Consider the following 18,005-nt stretch of genomic DNA (forward strand, 5'->3'; position numbering starts at 1 on the left):
TCAGGAGCCAATTTGCGGTCATTCCACGTCTCCTGCTTGATTTCTCAAAGTTTCTCTGCTCTTTTAATCGATGTGTGCTATCAATACGAGCTGTTTTTTTTTTTTTAATTTAATAACATTTTTATTTTATTTATCGGTGAAACGTCCATTCCATTCAGGAACAGGTGCCACCCTTCGAACTTTTTCCCCTCCTCCTCCTTCCTGCATTGTGCCAGGTGTTGGAAGCTAATGCTCAATGATTGATTGTTAACAGCGGGGTTAAAGCAGTCAGGTCACATAAGGTCTGACCTGATGGGTGGGGGGGGGGGCAGAAGGGATTGCAAATCTTCTAATTCTAGGAACTGGAGGGGTAAAAAAAATAAAAATAAAACTGCAGACAGGGCCGAACATGGAACTTATCCCCCTTTAAATTAGGAGTCAAGCTCAATCATCTCCCCTCCTTGTTTTCCGGTCCAGTTGCGCCACGTTTCAGCAGAGCCACACATCCAGTCCTCTAACTGCAGTGGGGATAAGTGGAAGCATCCCAGAAACTGGCACCGTGGGTCAATGCACAGTAAAATATCTTATAAGGATGGACATTTTTTTTTTTATTAGACTTCTCTTTCCAGCCTCATGCAGCCGATTCTGTGGAATCTCTTGACTGTGGAAAATGATTCACTTGTGCTGCTTGTAAAGCCCTGAGCTCGGCACAGCGGGTGGAATATACAGCAGAAAAATAATAAATTGCAACAACATTTTCTCGTGTTGCTGCAAACGACACAGAGGGAGTTTTTTGGTGTCAGTTTAAGGACTTTTTAAAGAACAACTTGGGCTTTTGCTTTTTAGGAAAATGACTCCAAATGGTGCATTTTAACTGAAGTATCCAGCGCTTGTGTGGTAAATAGACAGAGCTTCCCACTGTAACTCATTTCACATCAAACTTGTTTTTTTTTTTTTTCTCCTCTCTCAGTAGGCAGGTATTATGTTAAACTCCAAAAGTGGTAGAATCAGTCAACTACAACTGCACATCTGCTTGCAAGTGTGTCTCTCCCCCCCCCCACCTCCCCATGCAGCATGAGAAATGTGCACAGCTTCAGATGCCAGATGAATTCCAATGAGTGCGAGATGAGATCGTAGAAGTCTGTGAGTGCAGAGCAGCCCGTCGTTTCAACCGGTGGTCCTGGGTTCAAGCTCCGTGGCCTGGGTGTAATCTGAAGTGTCCTTGAGCAAGTTACGGAAGACCCATCATGTTGTTTCTGTTGTCGCCCTGCCCTGCTTTGCGGTCGACCCTCAAAAGAGGCTAACAAACTGCAACAAATCTGTGCAATTTTTACAATGGAAGTATTTTTAATTCAGAAACAGAGCTACGAATGTCACTGAAGCATAAAAGAGGGCCGGTTTTCCTCGGCAAGTCATTCAAAACTACAAATACGCAACTTCTCAATTAGCGTTTGTTCCCGGCAGTTTGCGTTGTTTATTCTGGAGTGACTCCATGCTGAATCGTACACAATGATGGAGGAGAATATGGATCAGAGGAAGCATGTGACTGGTTACTGAGCACTGTAGCGCTGGTAATCCTGTTGTGCGACTGGCAAATGGGATTAAGACACAGTGTGTAAGAGAAACAGAGCTGGGGGATGACTGCGAGGCTTTTCATTCACCTCTCTTCATCTTCACATTTTCACTTCATTTAATGTCATCACTCTGACTCTGGCCAACACGGTCTGCTTCACCTATGTCGACTTGGAGTGTCTTCTTTGATAGGTCAGTGTTGTTTGTGTGAATCAGCCAAACGGAAATTTTGCGCTGATATATTAATATTTTTAAGCGATACAAAAAAAAAAGAAAAAAGCGTTCGTGTTTTGTTTTTTTTTTTTTGTTTTTTTTATCTGCAGGGTGAAAAACCAACTGAAGCATTTAGAGTATTTGGCACCAGAACATTACCAGGGCTTTAGGCAGCGTGACCCGCACCAGCTATTCAGCAGAAGGGCAAAAGTGCCTTTAAATGAAACGTAATAGACAGTTTGATATCGAAGAAGAAAAGCATATTCCATGTTTGTTTGTTTTTTTGTTTTTTTTTTTTCTCTCACATTTTCTCCAAACTTCGAGGTCACAGTGCTTTGCATTTTCCTCAGCTGAGGGCTGCACAGTGTGAGACTTTAGGCCTTTTTTTTTTTTTTTTTTTTTTTTTTCTCTACAGTGTGAAACACAACTCCCACCAAGTGAGTTAACACATCACAGTTATCAGGACGTCTTCATCCGGGTTTCGTCAAAGTTTTTCCTCTCCTTTGCTTTCACTGGCTACTGTCAGTCACCAGCAATCAGTCTCATGAAACTCATCATATCCATGTCTCTACTTGTTGCTAATTTCAAGGCAGATCTGAAGCTGTTCTCTTTCATGTCTTAAAAAATAGAACATTAAAATATATTGAGCAAACAGATTTCTCTGCAGCATCAGTGACCCTGTGATATGAATAAAATCAAGTGGACAGGAAATAGGTAAAAAAAAACCCAACCTAAATTTAATAAAAACTCAAGAGCTGCTTTATTGAGCACGCATCCGCACACAAAACTGAGTTAGCATTATCTTTCCAGATTTCCATTTCCCTCAGTTTTCAGGGGAAGGGAAATGAGAAGGGTGGTCGTCCGCTCCTCTCGAGATGACCCTGAATCCCCCTAAAGGGATCTTCTCTCTTACAATACCATCACGGCAACCTGCCCTCAAACTCGCTGGTGCCCTGCAGCCAGATATGCTCCACTTTCCCGCCTCCACCATTCAGATGTCATGCCGAAGCTGTGACTTTGAATCCACATCTTTGCTTTTGTGGATGCTCGTGGGATGTACAGTCGAGAGCCACTTGTTATTTTTCTGCTGGGCGGCTAACCGATTAATCGAGATGCAGATCAGGATAAGTGGTTTCTGTCTCATTTGTGTCTGTACTGGAAAATTCCAAGGGACAAACAGAAAAAAATCTGTTTCATCAAGAATTTGAATATTTGGAGCCTTTTTAAAAAAGAAAAATCTCACACAATCAGGAGTCTTCTTGAAAGCTCGTCTGCGGAGGTGACAATCATGGTGTTGGTACTTATTTCCTCGCTAATTATTAGCACTGAGTGTAATGACTTTGCCATGAAGAAATCACGGCAAATCACGTCTGCAGGATGTGATTTGGGCTGGTTTTCATTTTTAGCCATAGGAGGGGAGTGTTGAGGGGTGGGCAGAGAGGAAGTAAAACGAGAAGTGGAGAGTCTGTGTGGGTTGAGAGAGGTCACTGTATGCCAAAGCAATTACCTTCCTTTCCAGGACCCTGCCAATACTCGGCAATGAGGGGAGAGTGAGATATTGAGAGAGAGGCCAGTGAAGAAATAAATAAATGTGCGGTCAAGCTCTCAGTTTTCTGAATGTCTGCTTTTGAAAGACCTCGAGGTGTTTAAATGGCATTTCTGATTCACTGTCACCCCACTTTTTGCATAAATTTGCAGACAAGGGCCTCAACTTCAAAATATCTATTGAACTATTGTTGAGGTCACTGTTATATGTCAACGCAGACAAGATAACGGCAGCGATTTCATGAAGTTTGTATAATTGCTCAGCTGCTCAATGCTGCTCTGCCAGGATGTTTTGTGACGTGAGGAACTATCATCTGTCAGGAGCTGATGCTTTTTCTCTGCTTTGACAAGTCTTCATGTTCTGGCATCGTCGGGGTCTGTCAAAGCATGATGGTGGCAGGGAGACAGACCCCCCCCCCCCCAACACCCTCCCACCCACGTGCATCGGCGGCCTCCTTGCATGTGCTCAGGCCAGCGAAAACAAACTGCTGGGAGTAGAGGTCAGGAGTGTTCAGGCCATCATGCTGCTGACAGCTCAGATTTATTTTTAATCTCAGAGATGAGAGCTCGCCATTGCAGATCATGTGGCTTGTTAGCGTTGAGTGGCGCGCCCCAGCCGCCATTACGCCACAATATCATACAAAGAAAATGTGACAAAATAATGACCTTGGTGAGGTAAACCCTGGATGAGTGGGGAGGCAGCAGAGTGGCGTTTGATTGTTATTCCGCACAACCATTGTTGTTTTATCATCAGTGCAATCTCTTTGTTTATGTGCATTGAAAAGCCAGGTAATTTACGCCTCCATCTTATCCTTATTAACACTTTGACCTCACCCAGTGCTTCTCTGGTGTGCGTGCACAGGTAAGAGTGAGTCTGTGAAGGACATTGTGTTGATTCTATTAACTGTCTATTCTTCTTTGCCCAATTTCTCTATGATTTTGTGAAAAATGTCGTTATAGTTGCATCAGCAGTCACACCACTGGATGTCTAAAGTGACAGCGGTCACACAGGCAATTTTGCTGACAGTACTTTCTCTCCCCTCTCCTCTATGTCTTTGTCTCTCTCCAACACCCCCCACCCCTCACCACTCCCCCTGTCTTTTCATTCTCTCTCGCTCTCCCTGTTCTGATAGGTGCCAATTACACAGCCTGTGCATTGAAGCCTCCCTGTTCCCCATTGACCCTGTTAACCAGCTTTAATGTCAACTCTTCGGATCCAAAGTGGAGGGAATTACCCCACTTTTAGTCTCCAATGAGGAAAAAAGAAGAGCAACGCAGCAAAATGCAGAGCTTGACTCTTTTTCAACCCACGCGGTCCTTTCAGTGTCTGACTGTTCGTGCTTTCTGGTGAAACACAGGGTCAGGACTGTGTGGATAAAGCCCAAAGGGTTTTGACATTTCAGCTTTTCTGTCCTTCTTTTTTTATTTTTATTTTTTATTTTCTCCTCTGGCCTCAGTGTTTTTTGTTTTTTTTTGGAGGGGGGCCCAGATGATGGGGCGGTGTTGCTCAGGCATATGCAGAGCCCTGGCTCTCCTGGCACTCCTGCTTCCCTTGCAGGAAAGGGGCTGCTGGGGCCTGAAACCCAGCTCTGGGGATCTGGAGAGGTCCCCACACTCAGATCCAGACCCCTGGGAGGTCCAGCACAGGCACAAACGCAGCTGGGTATGGAACCAGTTCTTCGTATTGGAGGAGTACACAGGAAATGAACCACTCTATGTTGGCAAGGTAAGTGATCATTGGCTGTTTATGGGTCAGCATTAGCATGTGCTCAACAATGTATTGTTCTGTGCACAAGAGAGTGCATTTACAGGGTCAACAATCTTTGACTATATTCTGAAAAACACACCTTGTGATCAATTGATCTGCACATACCCTATTTTTGCAGACTGGGCCAGGTTTATAGTGCCTGTACAGAAAAACACATATCAGTAGCCTTTTAGTGTAAGGGTCTGCAAAATCTGGGACGCAGCAGAGCTTTACAGAGTTGTTTATGTTCCCATTGCCCTATATAATGTTAAACAAATGAGAAAAAAAAAAAACAAAAAACAATAAAACCAAGTGGCAGATAGTGTGGGAGAGCGTTGTGTTTTATTCCAGCCAGGATCAAGTATATCTAGTACAAATGTGCTGTTTCAGTTCAGAGGCCGTTGCACAACATGACAAGGTAATTTGCATTCTAATCAGTCTCCCGAAAGGGTGTATATGTATCAAATGTGTGTTTGTGTCATACAATGTGTGAGCACATAGAGCTAAGTAGTGCCCGGTCTGGATGAGTTTTAAGCATGAAACCATCACAATGACGTTTAAACGCTCAGGAAGTCTTTGGGTGCATTTCTTAAATACAAAGCAGCAACAAGACAAAAGAATATTATATATAAATGGTAACCATGCCTGTCAGACACATGTAGGGGGCAAAAAGTGCACCGTTTTCATCTCAAGCGTGGTGCATGTACCCTGACTTTGTGAGTCTAATCCATTTCCTTTTTAAACCAAATACTAATGTGGAAGCTGCTTGTTGTGAGATGGCTGTTTGGTTTGCTCCCCTGCAGTTTTCGGCACCGCAGTCTAAATGGACGAATCCTTCCTGGAAAATGGCTCCGGCACGTGTTTCAGGCCAGATGGGTCTTGGATAGCTCTCTAGATCCCTGTTATCTTGGAGAATTTTCTGGTCTTATTATGAAATTAGTTTTCATCTTTCCACTCATCTGCAGGATAATCATTCTCATTGCATGTATTTGCTGGGTCTGCTCTCACAAGCCCATTTCCTTGCTGCCTCTGAACTGGATTATCGTCTCCAGCTGGAATTAGAGAACATTTCACTGTCCTTTTGTTCTTCTGTTTTCTTTTTTGTTTTGTTTTGTTTTGTTTTTTGTTTTTTTTTCTTACTAGAAGGATGTTAGGAGGGAGGAAAAGCATCTAAATCACAATGAGCATATTTGCGACACTCCTAGAGTTCAGCTAAAGGTCATTTCTTGTCCGGGCATCCACGGTGTCTTGAAATACTGTTGGGCATCTCCTGTGTGTGATGAGCTGGGAAGGGGGGGGGGGTGAGTGTTTGTTTATTTTTATTTGTTTATTTATTTTTTTGCTTGTGAACATCTGCGCTGTGTTGTGCAATTGAAATCTGTTGTCCTTGTCCTCTGTTGCCCATTTGAAAGTTAAAGACGAGAGGCCAGTACAGTAGAAATTTGAGTGCTGCTTTTCTTTTTACACATGCTTGTGTCTGATTGCTTTTCTTGTTAGTAAATCCCACAGGACGTGAGCAGACTGATTACTTATTCATAGATGTGGAGAGATCTGCTTATCCATGAGGAATATACACAAACTCATTTGCTGCCCCCCTTTTAATAGGCAGTATTCTTTTTTTTTTTATCATATATTTTATTGTGTATATTAATTCAGATTTAGATTTATCTCTCTTTTTTGGGGGGGGCCGGTCTTTGTATCTTTGTAGTGATAGTATTAAAAGTCTAAGGAAAACGTAGCACCAGACATGAAAAAAGTGACTACTGACTACATCTTTACATCTGACCTTGTGCCCGAACCGAGTCTAACCCTTTCAGATGTATGAAAAATCAGATTCATTTACTCCCTGGTGGGCAGAGCAGGCTGCCTGGGAGCTTGAGAAGCTGTCACATTATTTGTTCCCTTAGATCATAGTTGTCACGTAGTGCGTGTTTGTTCGGTATCACAAGGGCACGCTGCTGTTTTTTATTTAAAAAAAAAAAAAAAAAAAAAGTCCAGACGGGACACCCCGACGTTCTGACTCCATGTGAGCGACATGGAAGGTCCCATCATGTCAACGAAACGACCTTACTTTCAACGAATTCTTACCAAACAAAACAAAAAACTGTTACAGCTGAATCAATGCTTTAAAATTTCAAGTGGGTTCTCACTGAAAACACCAGACTGACACAACCAGCAATTTCTTTGGTCAGATATATATGGGTAATGCGACAAACAATAGAAATCTGTGTACAAATAGAGCCACAGTTGCTGCACAATTTGGCCATTTGTCTGGCTGGAAGCAAAGGGAAATATGATACAGTCAGGAAATAGGAAGTCATCACTTTGGCCTGGCTGTTCCCTTTGCATCTGCAGTCTGCTTGGCTTTAATGCATTCTGTCAGATTCAGAATTTCACAACCAAATGTCTCATTATGCCTTGGCACTCTGCCTCGGGTAATTGTACTGGCCTGGAATCAGCTGCAGTCGCATCGAGCCAGCAGAAACATACATTTAAGAAGCACAAACTACACAGCTTTCCACCCCAAATTGGTGACGCACATATTTAAACTAGCGAAAAACCCTGAAGCAATTCATCCACTTAACAAACACTTATTGGTAAACATGGAACGACTTCTGCGGGCTGCTCATGTGGCTAAATATTTGCAAGTGATGAAATTTGCCAATCTGCGGCTTCTGCTGATGAAACGATATCGGTACTTCTGCCATTTTTCCACGGCCATTTCCATGTAAAGGCTGAAAATCCATGTTTAGATCTTCGGCTTTGTTGAAGTGCTGCATCTTCTTGCTTTGCACTTTGGAAATTTTCTTCCCTCGATCCCATAACTTCTATAAAGCTACCGCTACGAGCTATTAAGGACTTTTTATATATAGGCCTGTTTATGTTCAAGAGAGTGGAGAAATTTTGAGCCTCTGAGGCAGAGTGGTGCTTCACATCACAGGGGGTACAAGCATACAGACACAGCTCTTATGCTGAATCTCACTTATTTATAGAGATGTCTTCAAAATTGGCAGCCTGACTAACCGTCCGAGTAATGGATGGACTCATTTCACCTTATAATTCAGGCTGCATTCAAGCGATATTAGCGCAGGCTCTCCGGCTACAGTCACAAAAGGGATTTCTTCCAGCACAAATAAAAGAACCTCAATGAGGCGCGAGAAGATGGAAAACGTCTCTCCTGTAGCTTGCTGTCAGAGCTTCGAGTGTTCCTTGAAAGAAAATGGAGATCACTTGTCCCCAACTTTGCAGCCGAGGAAACAGAGCGTGTTTTCCCCTCCTTTGCAACAAGTGCTCGGGCATCAGTATATTTATGGCAGCAAACGCAAACACTTCTGTGTGCAGGCGTCACGAGTATCTCTGACCTGGCAGCAGGAAACGGGTCCTGTGCTTGACAGACATTCAGGTTAATAATCAAACGGCATGCATTGTGGGCATCAGGGATAGTCCCACAGATAATTACAATGGAGGGAACATCACATTTTACTGCAGAAGCCACTTCATTAGCATTCTATTAGATGTTCACTGTCAAATGGGTTAGAATCATAGAGCACAGGGTTTTGCTGCAAAGGTCATTCTCAATAGCATCTGCTCGCAGTTGCTGGTGCCGCAAACACACCATCGCAGCTGGGGAGTGGTGAGAGCAGCGTGTCGAGAGGAGGGTGATTTAAGCTGACAGGAGGGGGAGCATCATACACTCAGTGCCCAGGGACCAGCGCTCACAAAGGGGGGAGCTCATGAAGCATCCTTGGGGGCTATGGGAGGGTGGGAAAGCCTTTATCTGAGCCAAGGAATCAAAAAGGACAAAAACAGCAAATGTAAACTCAACCAGAGGGTTGTTATCAACAGGACAGGCAAGGAACGCTGCTTATATCTGCACCTTGTACGTACCAGGCCGGGGCTGCAGTCGACATCTGTAGGGCAATTTTTCAGTCCAGAAAAAATGTTACCTCCTTAAAGAGGTGAAAATGACCAGTAAATATCTTAGTACATATCTTCCAGACACTGCCCATGTGTAAGAGCTTCTAAATAAGCGGACCTGTGTGTTTTTTTTTATAATGTATATAAAAACACCTTCCATATAAGGACAATATCAATGCAAGTGAGGTGCTCGTTCACACCTCAAATTCAATTCTGCTGAAGCCCATTCAGCTGTCAAACACAGGTTTAGTTGAGATCTGGCTGGCTACACCAAATCTGTCAAACTCAAAGTTGTTGAGCTTTGATTTTGTGAATTTGCACTGCTGGTTAAACAAATTGTAGCCTTAATGCATCGTGTGCTTTCCCAAACGGAGCAGCCTCCCATCCTCCCGCTTTGTGCTGTCGTACGCTGCCAGACTTAACTCAAGACTTTCAGCCTTTTTATGACAATATAACCTGACAGAGTGCTGAGGCGGCGGGAGGTTAGGATCAAGGATAAAAGGTTAATAAATAGGACATTGCTCTTTATTTTGTCCGCCTCACTGGGGCTGATACAATTAATCAGCGTTTCAATTAGTTGACGATGACAAGTTTTGATTGTAAAATGACGGTTTAAGTTGTTGCAGTTTCTGAAATGCAAAAAAAATAAGTTTCATTAAATTGTGAAAATTCGAAAAACAAACTATTTAATGGTGCCACCTCGGGGCTCTGGGAAACTATGATAACCATTAGCTTTTTGTTCACAAATGCACATGTGGTAATAGCTTGATGGATTTTAGTCCTGGTGGATCAGTTCACTATCTGTGAACTGTAATTGCTCTTTTTGAACACTTTTTGTTGCTTCTCCGCCTCCTTACAAGTGATGATGAGAATTCCCCTATGATACCAAACTCTGCTCACTAATATGAATAGCAACCTATTTTTCAGAAAGAAAGAGAGCTGTCGATCTGCACGGTTTGTTGGCCATCATTGCAATCAGTCCGGCGGTATTGAGTGTCTGAGCGGTGGGTCGACGGGAAGTCTCAGCTGCTTCAACCCATAAATTGTAAAGACACCTTTTCGCCAATGAGGTTGCGCTGCGTGACCCTTGAGATATAACTCTAAAATTGAAAAACCTTTCTACTAAAGTGTTGCATAAAATGAATTACAGCTCAGCGCTTTAAACATGGCATCCTTCGAAGAGATTATTTGAAAGAAAATAAAAAAAAAAAAGGTCTCGGCCACGCAGACTGATTTACTTCTCATGTGTGCACTCATTAGAGAAGCTGTTTGTCTTTTTGCCAAACTAAGTCATAAATTAGATTTTGGATTTACTGTCCTCTTGTCTCCTCACTCAGATAGGTTCATCCAATTTATGTTTTTCTGATGGTGGCTTGGTAAAAATGGGGGAAGGCTCATCATTTTTTGCATTTGGATGTACTGTGAGAGATGAAGCTTGTTTCCTGTAGCGAGTGATATTCTAACTGAATTAAATATTAAGGCGATGTGGTGAGAGCAAAGGGAGCGGTGAATAGTTTGAAGTTGTGTATTTTATGTATTTTTAGTTTTGTTTTTCATGTGCCTTTTTGGTTGGAATATTTGGTTGCAGAAGTTTCCTGAGGTGCTGATGTATTGAATTTTCAACATCCCCAACAGGTCTGATGCTGAATTATTCAGGAGGGGTCCTGAGTCTGCGCTGAGAGCATAGACGTACTTTGAATTCACACAAAAAGTGAAGATTTTCGATCTCTCTTTCCTCTACAAAGTGGATTACAGGTGGCCCGGAGACTATTGTGTTTGGTATGACAATGGTATCAAGCATTCTTCTCCACCTCACTGAATAATGTAACCATGGCGGGGCTCAACTTGATAGACCTGGTAGATGTATTTCAAAGAGGTTGGTTAACTGTTTGCAACTTGTTCCTCCCAGAAGGTGTTGTGGTTCTGAAGAAAAGGTGCGCAGCCCGTTCACCTGAGCTATGAAAATATATTTATTGGAGAAAGATGTTGTCCTCTCCTCTAAAAGTAATGCAGCATTATAGACCAAGTGCTCATTTTTCACGGACTGACTAATTAGATTTTACAATAAAACCCAAATGAAATAGAAGCAGTTTGATCCGACTGTGTCTGCTGAAATTGACTTTCATACCGATACACCAGCACCCTAGCAGGAGCTTGGAGACGTTCTAAGTGTTTCCTTAAGATTACCACGATATTGAGTTTCCCCATCTCTGTTGTTTCCTCCTTTCATCCAGCTGCACTCAGGGAGTTGTTCATTGTGTCAAGTGTGTTTTCAGATTGTTTCATTCTGTATTACCTTCAGCTGCTCATGGGAGTCCAGGTTCAACATCTCTCAAAATGGCATGGAGTTTGACTTTTCACAAACACTGAAGCGCCACAGTAATGTGATTATTACCCACTTACAGCTGTGGTCTAATTTCAGAAAGATCCGTCTGAGTGAGAAACCAAGTTTCCCTTTTCAGGTTACACCTGAATAATCGCATTAACACAGTTAGGTTTGTGAAGGTGAAACCTGATTTCTTAACAGTGTACAGTGTAACCATATCTGGGCATTTGGCCTCTGTTGTTGTTTGTCATGTTGGAAACTGCCAGTGAAGCTAGAAACACTTTGTGTATTTAAAAAAAACAGCATATCACGTATGAAACCTTTGTCTTGGCACCAAGAGCTCAAAAACAGAGATGACAAAGACATTCACATCCACATAGGCCAGCCCATAATAACATGAAAGGGGATTAAAAAAAACATGACTTATGTATGAACAGAAAGAAAGTTAACAAAGAGGAGTGAGGCAGATGTTTCATATCAGTCCTCCACACTGTAAGACCTGTTTAGCAGAAAAGGAAAGCTATTGATTAGCACCATCGTTGGTTTCAGCTCCTTCCTGTGTGGAGTTTACGTGGTCTTCCTGAGCCTGTGTGCATTCTGGCTTCCTACCACGGTCCAAAGACCTGTGTCTTGCATTAATTGGTGTCTGTAAATTGCCTATAGGTGTGACTTTGAGATTCTGAGGTTGTTGGAGTGGATCTGTAGACATCGATCAGGGATAGACTGACAAGCTCCCCGGGGGTTCACCCTGCAGTTTGATATCTGACCCCCCTTCACTGAACAGCATGATGGACGGATGATGGGCAAAACAACAATTTTAGCTGTTGTCTGTAATGCTAATATTAGAATGCTAAAATGCCCAATTACGGCTACAAAGCTAACGTTATGATGGTCATGTTTTAGTTTTGTTTGTTAACACAAGGATACCAATTTGTGCACTTTTCTGGTCAAAAGCTGCATGAAACATTATTACAAGTCATCAGCGCTGATTTAGATTTTATACCATAAACCCAAAATGTCAAAGTGCAATAAAATGACCAATAATGCTGCACATTGATTGACTGAGGGATTCATTCACATACAATTTATGACTTGCATAAACATAGAAACTAAAAATGATGAGAAAGAGAATAACGGGGTGCCAAAGCTCATCTGATGGGGGCTCACCCGACATTAAACCCAAAAAGGTTAGGAGACTCTAAACCAGCTCATTAGTACTAATATACCGCAACAAACAATAATTTAAGATTTAGATTTATATCAACGATAGAAAGCCATTGTAATAAACTCCATGCACTTTTACAGCGGTGCACATCGGGGCCCCTCTGATGTCAGACCGTTTCGAAGAAACAGTAAAGGGAAACATAAACGAATTATACGACTTTCTCCCCTTAACCTGATTACACTCAGTAATGTGTGTATGTGTCCATGTAAACGTGTCCAAATTGCTGCTCTGCTAAAGTAACCCGAAGCCTTATACCTCCTCTCCTCCCCCCATCCTCTCTCTCTCACACACACACACACACACACTTTTATCCAACCCAACCCCCCACACTGTCCTCTAGACATTTACCATCCAATGGATGAAGGGACCCTAATATGCTAAAACCGGGGATGCATAGGCCACCTCTCACTGTAATTAAATTCAGTCATAATGAATCATAGTCCCTAATCCTAAAACAGGCTATAGTTCCACAGGGAGGAGAAATGACCTACATGTACTGGAAAAGCTCTTACTATAGCCTTTCTACTACAGTTTTCCTACTTGGCAGGTCTGAAAATATGACAAACACATGCAAAAACTCACTTTGAGCTGCGGCGGGCTGGATTTCCATATCAGTGCTGTTCATTTGTATATATCACACAGGACGTGGTTAACTAAATCACTTAGCAGCTTCAGAGGATGTCACAGTTTGTATTTCTTAATAATCTGGTCAAGTCTTATTTTTAATATATTTTTTCTTTTTACCTTTTTGTTTTGGCTTATTGGTTGCGACTTCAGTAGCAGTGCCACAGTCCACGGCTCATTGCTCCGGGGAGAGGAATCCGTGCATGGTAACTGAAGGCAATTAGTCTATTGTATGAGCCCTTCATCGGACCAGTGTTGGTGATTCACAGTGGTACTGTACCTTTGCTCTGGGTGGTGTATTTTTTTTTTTTTTTTTTTTTTGCAGACCGTGCTGGTTGCAGCCCAAAATACTGTCACAAGTTCATTGTGTTAAAAGAAATAAAAATAAAAAAAAAAGACTTGCAGAAGGAGAGCACAGAGATAATGCGTACTTTGTTCCACTTTTTTTTTTTTTTTTTTCCTCCAATGGTGAATGGCCACAGAATAAACAGGGCAGCGGGTTTCAATACGGGGAAGTCTGCTAATTACGATTTCTAACCTTGTTTCTGGAGCTTGAATTATTGTGTTGAATTCATGATTCTTTCCCTTTCCTTAATTGCACATAGTCACTAATTGGATCATCGAATGAAAAATTTAAGCTTTTGATTCCAGCATTTATTCTCACCTTATAATTGGTCTCTATCAATCGCATGGCACTGCAAAACAGCTTTCTTATGTGGGCCAATTGGATGGTGTTTTCTGGTAAATAATAAACTCTCCCTAACTGCATGTCTTACTGCTGAATACTCTTTATGCCTGGTTTTATCATATCTGTCCTGGAAACATTATTTCTATAACAGTCAGTGGGTCTTCTCACTTACACCTGGTATTATATGCATTCTTGAAATGCCATAGTCTTTTATTCCACCTGGACTTCTACCATCTGAATATATTTCCTCTTCTCTTGAATGCTTAAAACTACTTCATATTCACCTTCTTGGGGCACCTTGCAGGCTTAGTTAACAAGCGAACCCTAAAAGTAAAGTCCAGTTTCAGTTGCTGTTACTTTTGTCGTATTTTATCAGAAATTGAAACTCAGACTTCACGGTGGAACCATATTTCACGGCAGTTCATCCAGTAGTTTTTGAGCAAGCCGGAGAAACAATCTCCTTATGAATGCATCCATTAGCCTTGAAACATTTCAGGGAAAACCAAAAAGTGTCAACTTAATGGTGGTGTCAGCCAAAAAGTAATGTGGGTCAAAAAAAAATTTTTCCAGCAATTCATCCAGTAGTTGTAGAGAAATTTCAATCTTTTCTGAAATATTGAGCCAACCCATCCTTTCAGCAGCGCTGTTAGCAGGCATCAGTAAGCCGACTAAATGTTGAAAATCTAGCCTGGGAAGGAAGGTTGTATTATTTTGATAAAGGCTATCTATGATAACTAATGAAAATGCAAGAAGTGACCTTTGCTGCTCCCCCCGCTCATCTGAGCTACTGGCACACATGCAGTAAAAGTGTGATTACATGATTCAGGACTTCAATGCTCCAGTAAACAAAAATAAATGATTCCACATGACTGATTTAGGAAAGTCGATCCAGTTCAGACCAGACTTTGGGCACGCAAAGCAAATTCATAAAGGTGTAAACCAGCATAACTGCATTGAAAAGAGTTGGTGGCTGAAGCAGTTTCAGTTTTTCTTTCTCTTGCTGTGTAGCATTCACTTTGTCGGGGACATCAGAGATATGTGGCTCTTGGCTGGTGGAGAAAATCCTTAGTAGTAATATTTCTTTTCATTTTTTTGTGTTGGAGTGTAGTGCTTTTTATTTTTAAATTTTTTTTTTTATGGCTATGAAAAACCAAGGCCATCTTTCTGATTATAAAACTTAACTGTGACATTTGATGTGTCATCTATTCGACATGCTCATAGCTAATAACAAGAAAAATATTTATGATCATGTTTATTATTCCTTTTCTTGTTTTCTAACATGGAGTGTCTTTCAAATCTCCATAAAACAACTTCACTCTCTCAAAAGGAGCCCTTATTGTAGTGGTTGTGCCCTTTAGCATGAACAACGTAATGCATGGAAAGATTATTTTCCCTCATCCCGTTTCAGTCCATCTTCCCAGATAGTAGATATAAATTTGACGCAGCTGAAATTTGGTTAAATTTTTAGCTGCTCCAGAGAAGTTTGAGAGATTTCAGTGATGATATCCTGCTCTTGGAAGTGAGCCCATTCATTTTCTATGGAGGAGATGAGTTCATCGTCTGACAGTGTTAAATTATGCCGGAGGGGGGGAGGCGCTGAGGCTATGTAAAGACTATGGGATGATTCAGAGATGGATTGGGCGATGATCTAAGGTTGTTATTGAATTTGGCTCCTGATATCCCTCAGAATGAAGAATGGAGTCAGGAGAGTGATTTGCTCTTTTTCTTGGTGCGAGACTAAATATATTCACCACTGCAGGGATTGTGTACACATCAAAAGTCTTCTTTCCCAAAGGCCCTCTCATGTTGGGGTTTAATAAGGTATTTTATTGTTTGAAGTAGTACTGCTTGTTTGAGTTGTTTATAATCCCTTTGGATCGTGGCAGCACAGTTGGTAGTGTAAAAGAGACGGCATTATCCTCGTGTTTACTTTCCTTTCTCTCCGGTAACTTCGGCTTCGGTTACATTTTTCTAATCCAGGTGGGCTGTTTTCATTTTTCCCTAAAGAACTGCGCTCGAGTCGCAGGGTTCGGGATTCTGTAGGTGCCAGCAGAGAGTGATGGATATGTGTGTTTGTCATTGTAAGTTGCTGCTGCACAGAGACTGAGGTAAATGGAAGGTAAATGGAAAGCTGAGACAAAGGTAAAAATGCTGCATGCGACAAGAATGTACGCGTGGGTCAAAGTAATCATGTGGATAGTTTAATGTATTAACTGCAGTCCATATGGACTTAGTCTGTGGACTATTGTTGTTACAGGCTCCCTTTCTCAAAAAAAAAAAATGAAAGAGAAATGCAGCCCTGTAATCTCAGCAGGGTCACAGCCAAATCAAGACGCTTTCTGCGAACCAGCTCCCTTATAGGATCTGATTATTCTTCTTTTTCATACAGACTGGAGCCGCGTAGAGGAAAAACAGTATAACCAGTAACAGTATAATATAGCATTATAATCCCAAAGTATTTTTAGTGGTTTGCTTTTTCGTCCTTAATGCTTTATGACTTGTGAATAATGCCTGAGTGTTGACTTTACTGCAGGTGATCACACATTAACAATAAATATTTTCTCGCACAATAGTAACAAAAGAATTGATTGAAAATTAAAATAATAAAAAAAGACCGGAGCTTAACTCTGGAGCTATTTCAGTATTCAACAATCATTAATGTAATTCTGAAACTATCACTTATTGCTAAAGCTCAGTATGGAAAAAAAATTGCTCAAGGCTGAGTTTGTATTTCAGTATTAATTGTTTTCAAAGCACTGTTTGACATACATATATCTGTAAAATAATTTTATCAATGTGACTTTTCAGGAGGTCCTGAAGCACATTGATAGTGAAGTAAATCATATGTGAATGCTGATTAGTCCACCTTAAAGTGAACAGGAAAGACGGCGCTGCAGATGATATAACTTTATGTTCCATTCATGTGACTTAGTTAATCTCTATTGAAATATTTAATCCAAAACATGTTTCATGTTTATTTCATTAATATGAAGTTTTATTTCGACGGTTTAAATGAAGAGAAGCTTGTGCTGATGGTGGAAAGTGTAAGTCTAAATGGATCATTTTCCATTTCTCTTATGTTAGGTTTTAACATAAAATGGCTGATATCATGTTGGGACATATGTGACTCAGGCACATGCTGCTGAGTCATTTTGTCCAGAGCTGGAGTCACGGACCACAAGGAGTCCTGACATCCGGGCGTTGCCCAAACTTTTGCTGACTCCTCATCGTTTTGCCGCGGGCAGACGATGGCTCATGCAGCGGAGATGTCACGCTCACCCTGGTGCTGTCTGGTGTGCTTAGGGCGACGACACAGCAATGGAGCGACACACTGCTTTTCCCACGAGTGGTAGATCAAGTCAAAGTTGGCTTCTTCTTGACAGCAAGATTCCAAAGTGTCGCATGAGCAATAGATGGAACGCAGTTGGCCAGAGAAGTCGCGGGTTTGATTCCCGGTCTGGGGCCTTTCTGTGTGGAGTCTCCATGTTCTGCCTGTGTGGGTTTCCTCCCACCGTCCAAACACATCATGTTTGGGTTAGTTGCTGACTCTAAATTGTCCGTAGGTCTGAGTGGTTGTCGGTCTCTGTGTGTCTCTGTGTGTCGGCCCTGTGATGGACTGCTGACCTGTCCAGGGTGACCCCGCCCCCCACCCAGTGTGAGCTGGGATTGGCTCCAGAACCCCCTGCGACTCGGAAACAGATGACAGTAGAAGATGAATGAATGAATGGATGTCCAGACTGTTTCCTTCACATGCAGCCACTTTTTCAGATACAGGCTGCTCGATGCAAGTTAATATTCTGTGATAGATGATAAAGGTGGGAGTGTCCACGATGTATTATTACACATTTAGTAATTAATAAAACATAAACACGTGGTTTTGATGTACCGAGATAGTCGAGATTTTAAAGGATTTGAAAAAAATCTGAATAGTAATTGATGAATCCTATAAGAGCCTGTTTTTGTGCACATTTTAATTTCACCCACAAAGGTGAACTGAGGCTGGCAGGGCCAAACACAAACACATGGGAAGATGCACACACGGATGCACATAAACACTTAATCTTCCATAAGCACTTCTAATTGAGAGCTTGAACGTGTCTCAGTGCAGTCCAGAGCCCTCAATAATTTCCTGCTTTGCTGGTTTGCACGTGTCTGAGCAAACGTGGGT

At 41.8% G+C, this 18,005-nt stretch overlaps 1 protein-coding gene across 1 annotated transcript in view; it reads left to right on the forward strand.

The window, feature by feature from the left end:
• The first annotated feature begins 4,798 nt into the window (after positions 1 to 4,798).
• cdh7a (cadherin 7a) overlaps positions 4,799 to 18,005 on the forward strand; it is a 76,477-nt gene continuing 63,270 nt past the window's right edge. Inside the window, exon 1 of the mRNA XM_029528910.1 lies at positions 4,799 to 5,035. Coding sequence (XP_029384770.1) covers positions 4,799 to 5,035 — 237 coding nt within the window. The remainder of the gene's footprint in view (positions 5,036 to 18,005) is intronic.

The sequence above is a fragment of the Echeneis naucrates genome, chromosome 20, assembly GCF_900963305.1.
Source record: "Echeneis naucrates chromosome 20, fEcheNa1.1, whole genome shotgun sequence".
In the NCBI taxonomy this organism is placed as follows: domain Eukaryota; kingdom Metazoa; phylum Chordata; class Actinopteri; order Carangiformes; family Echeneidae; genus Echeneis; species Echeneis naucrates.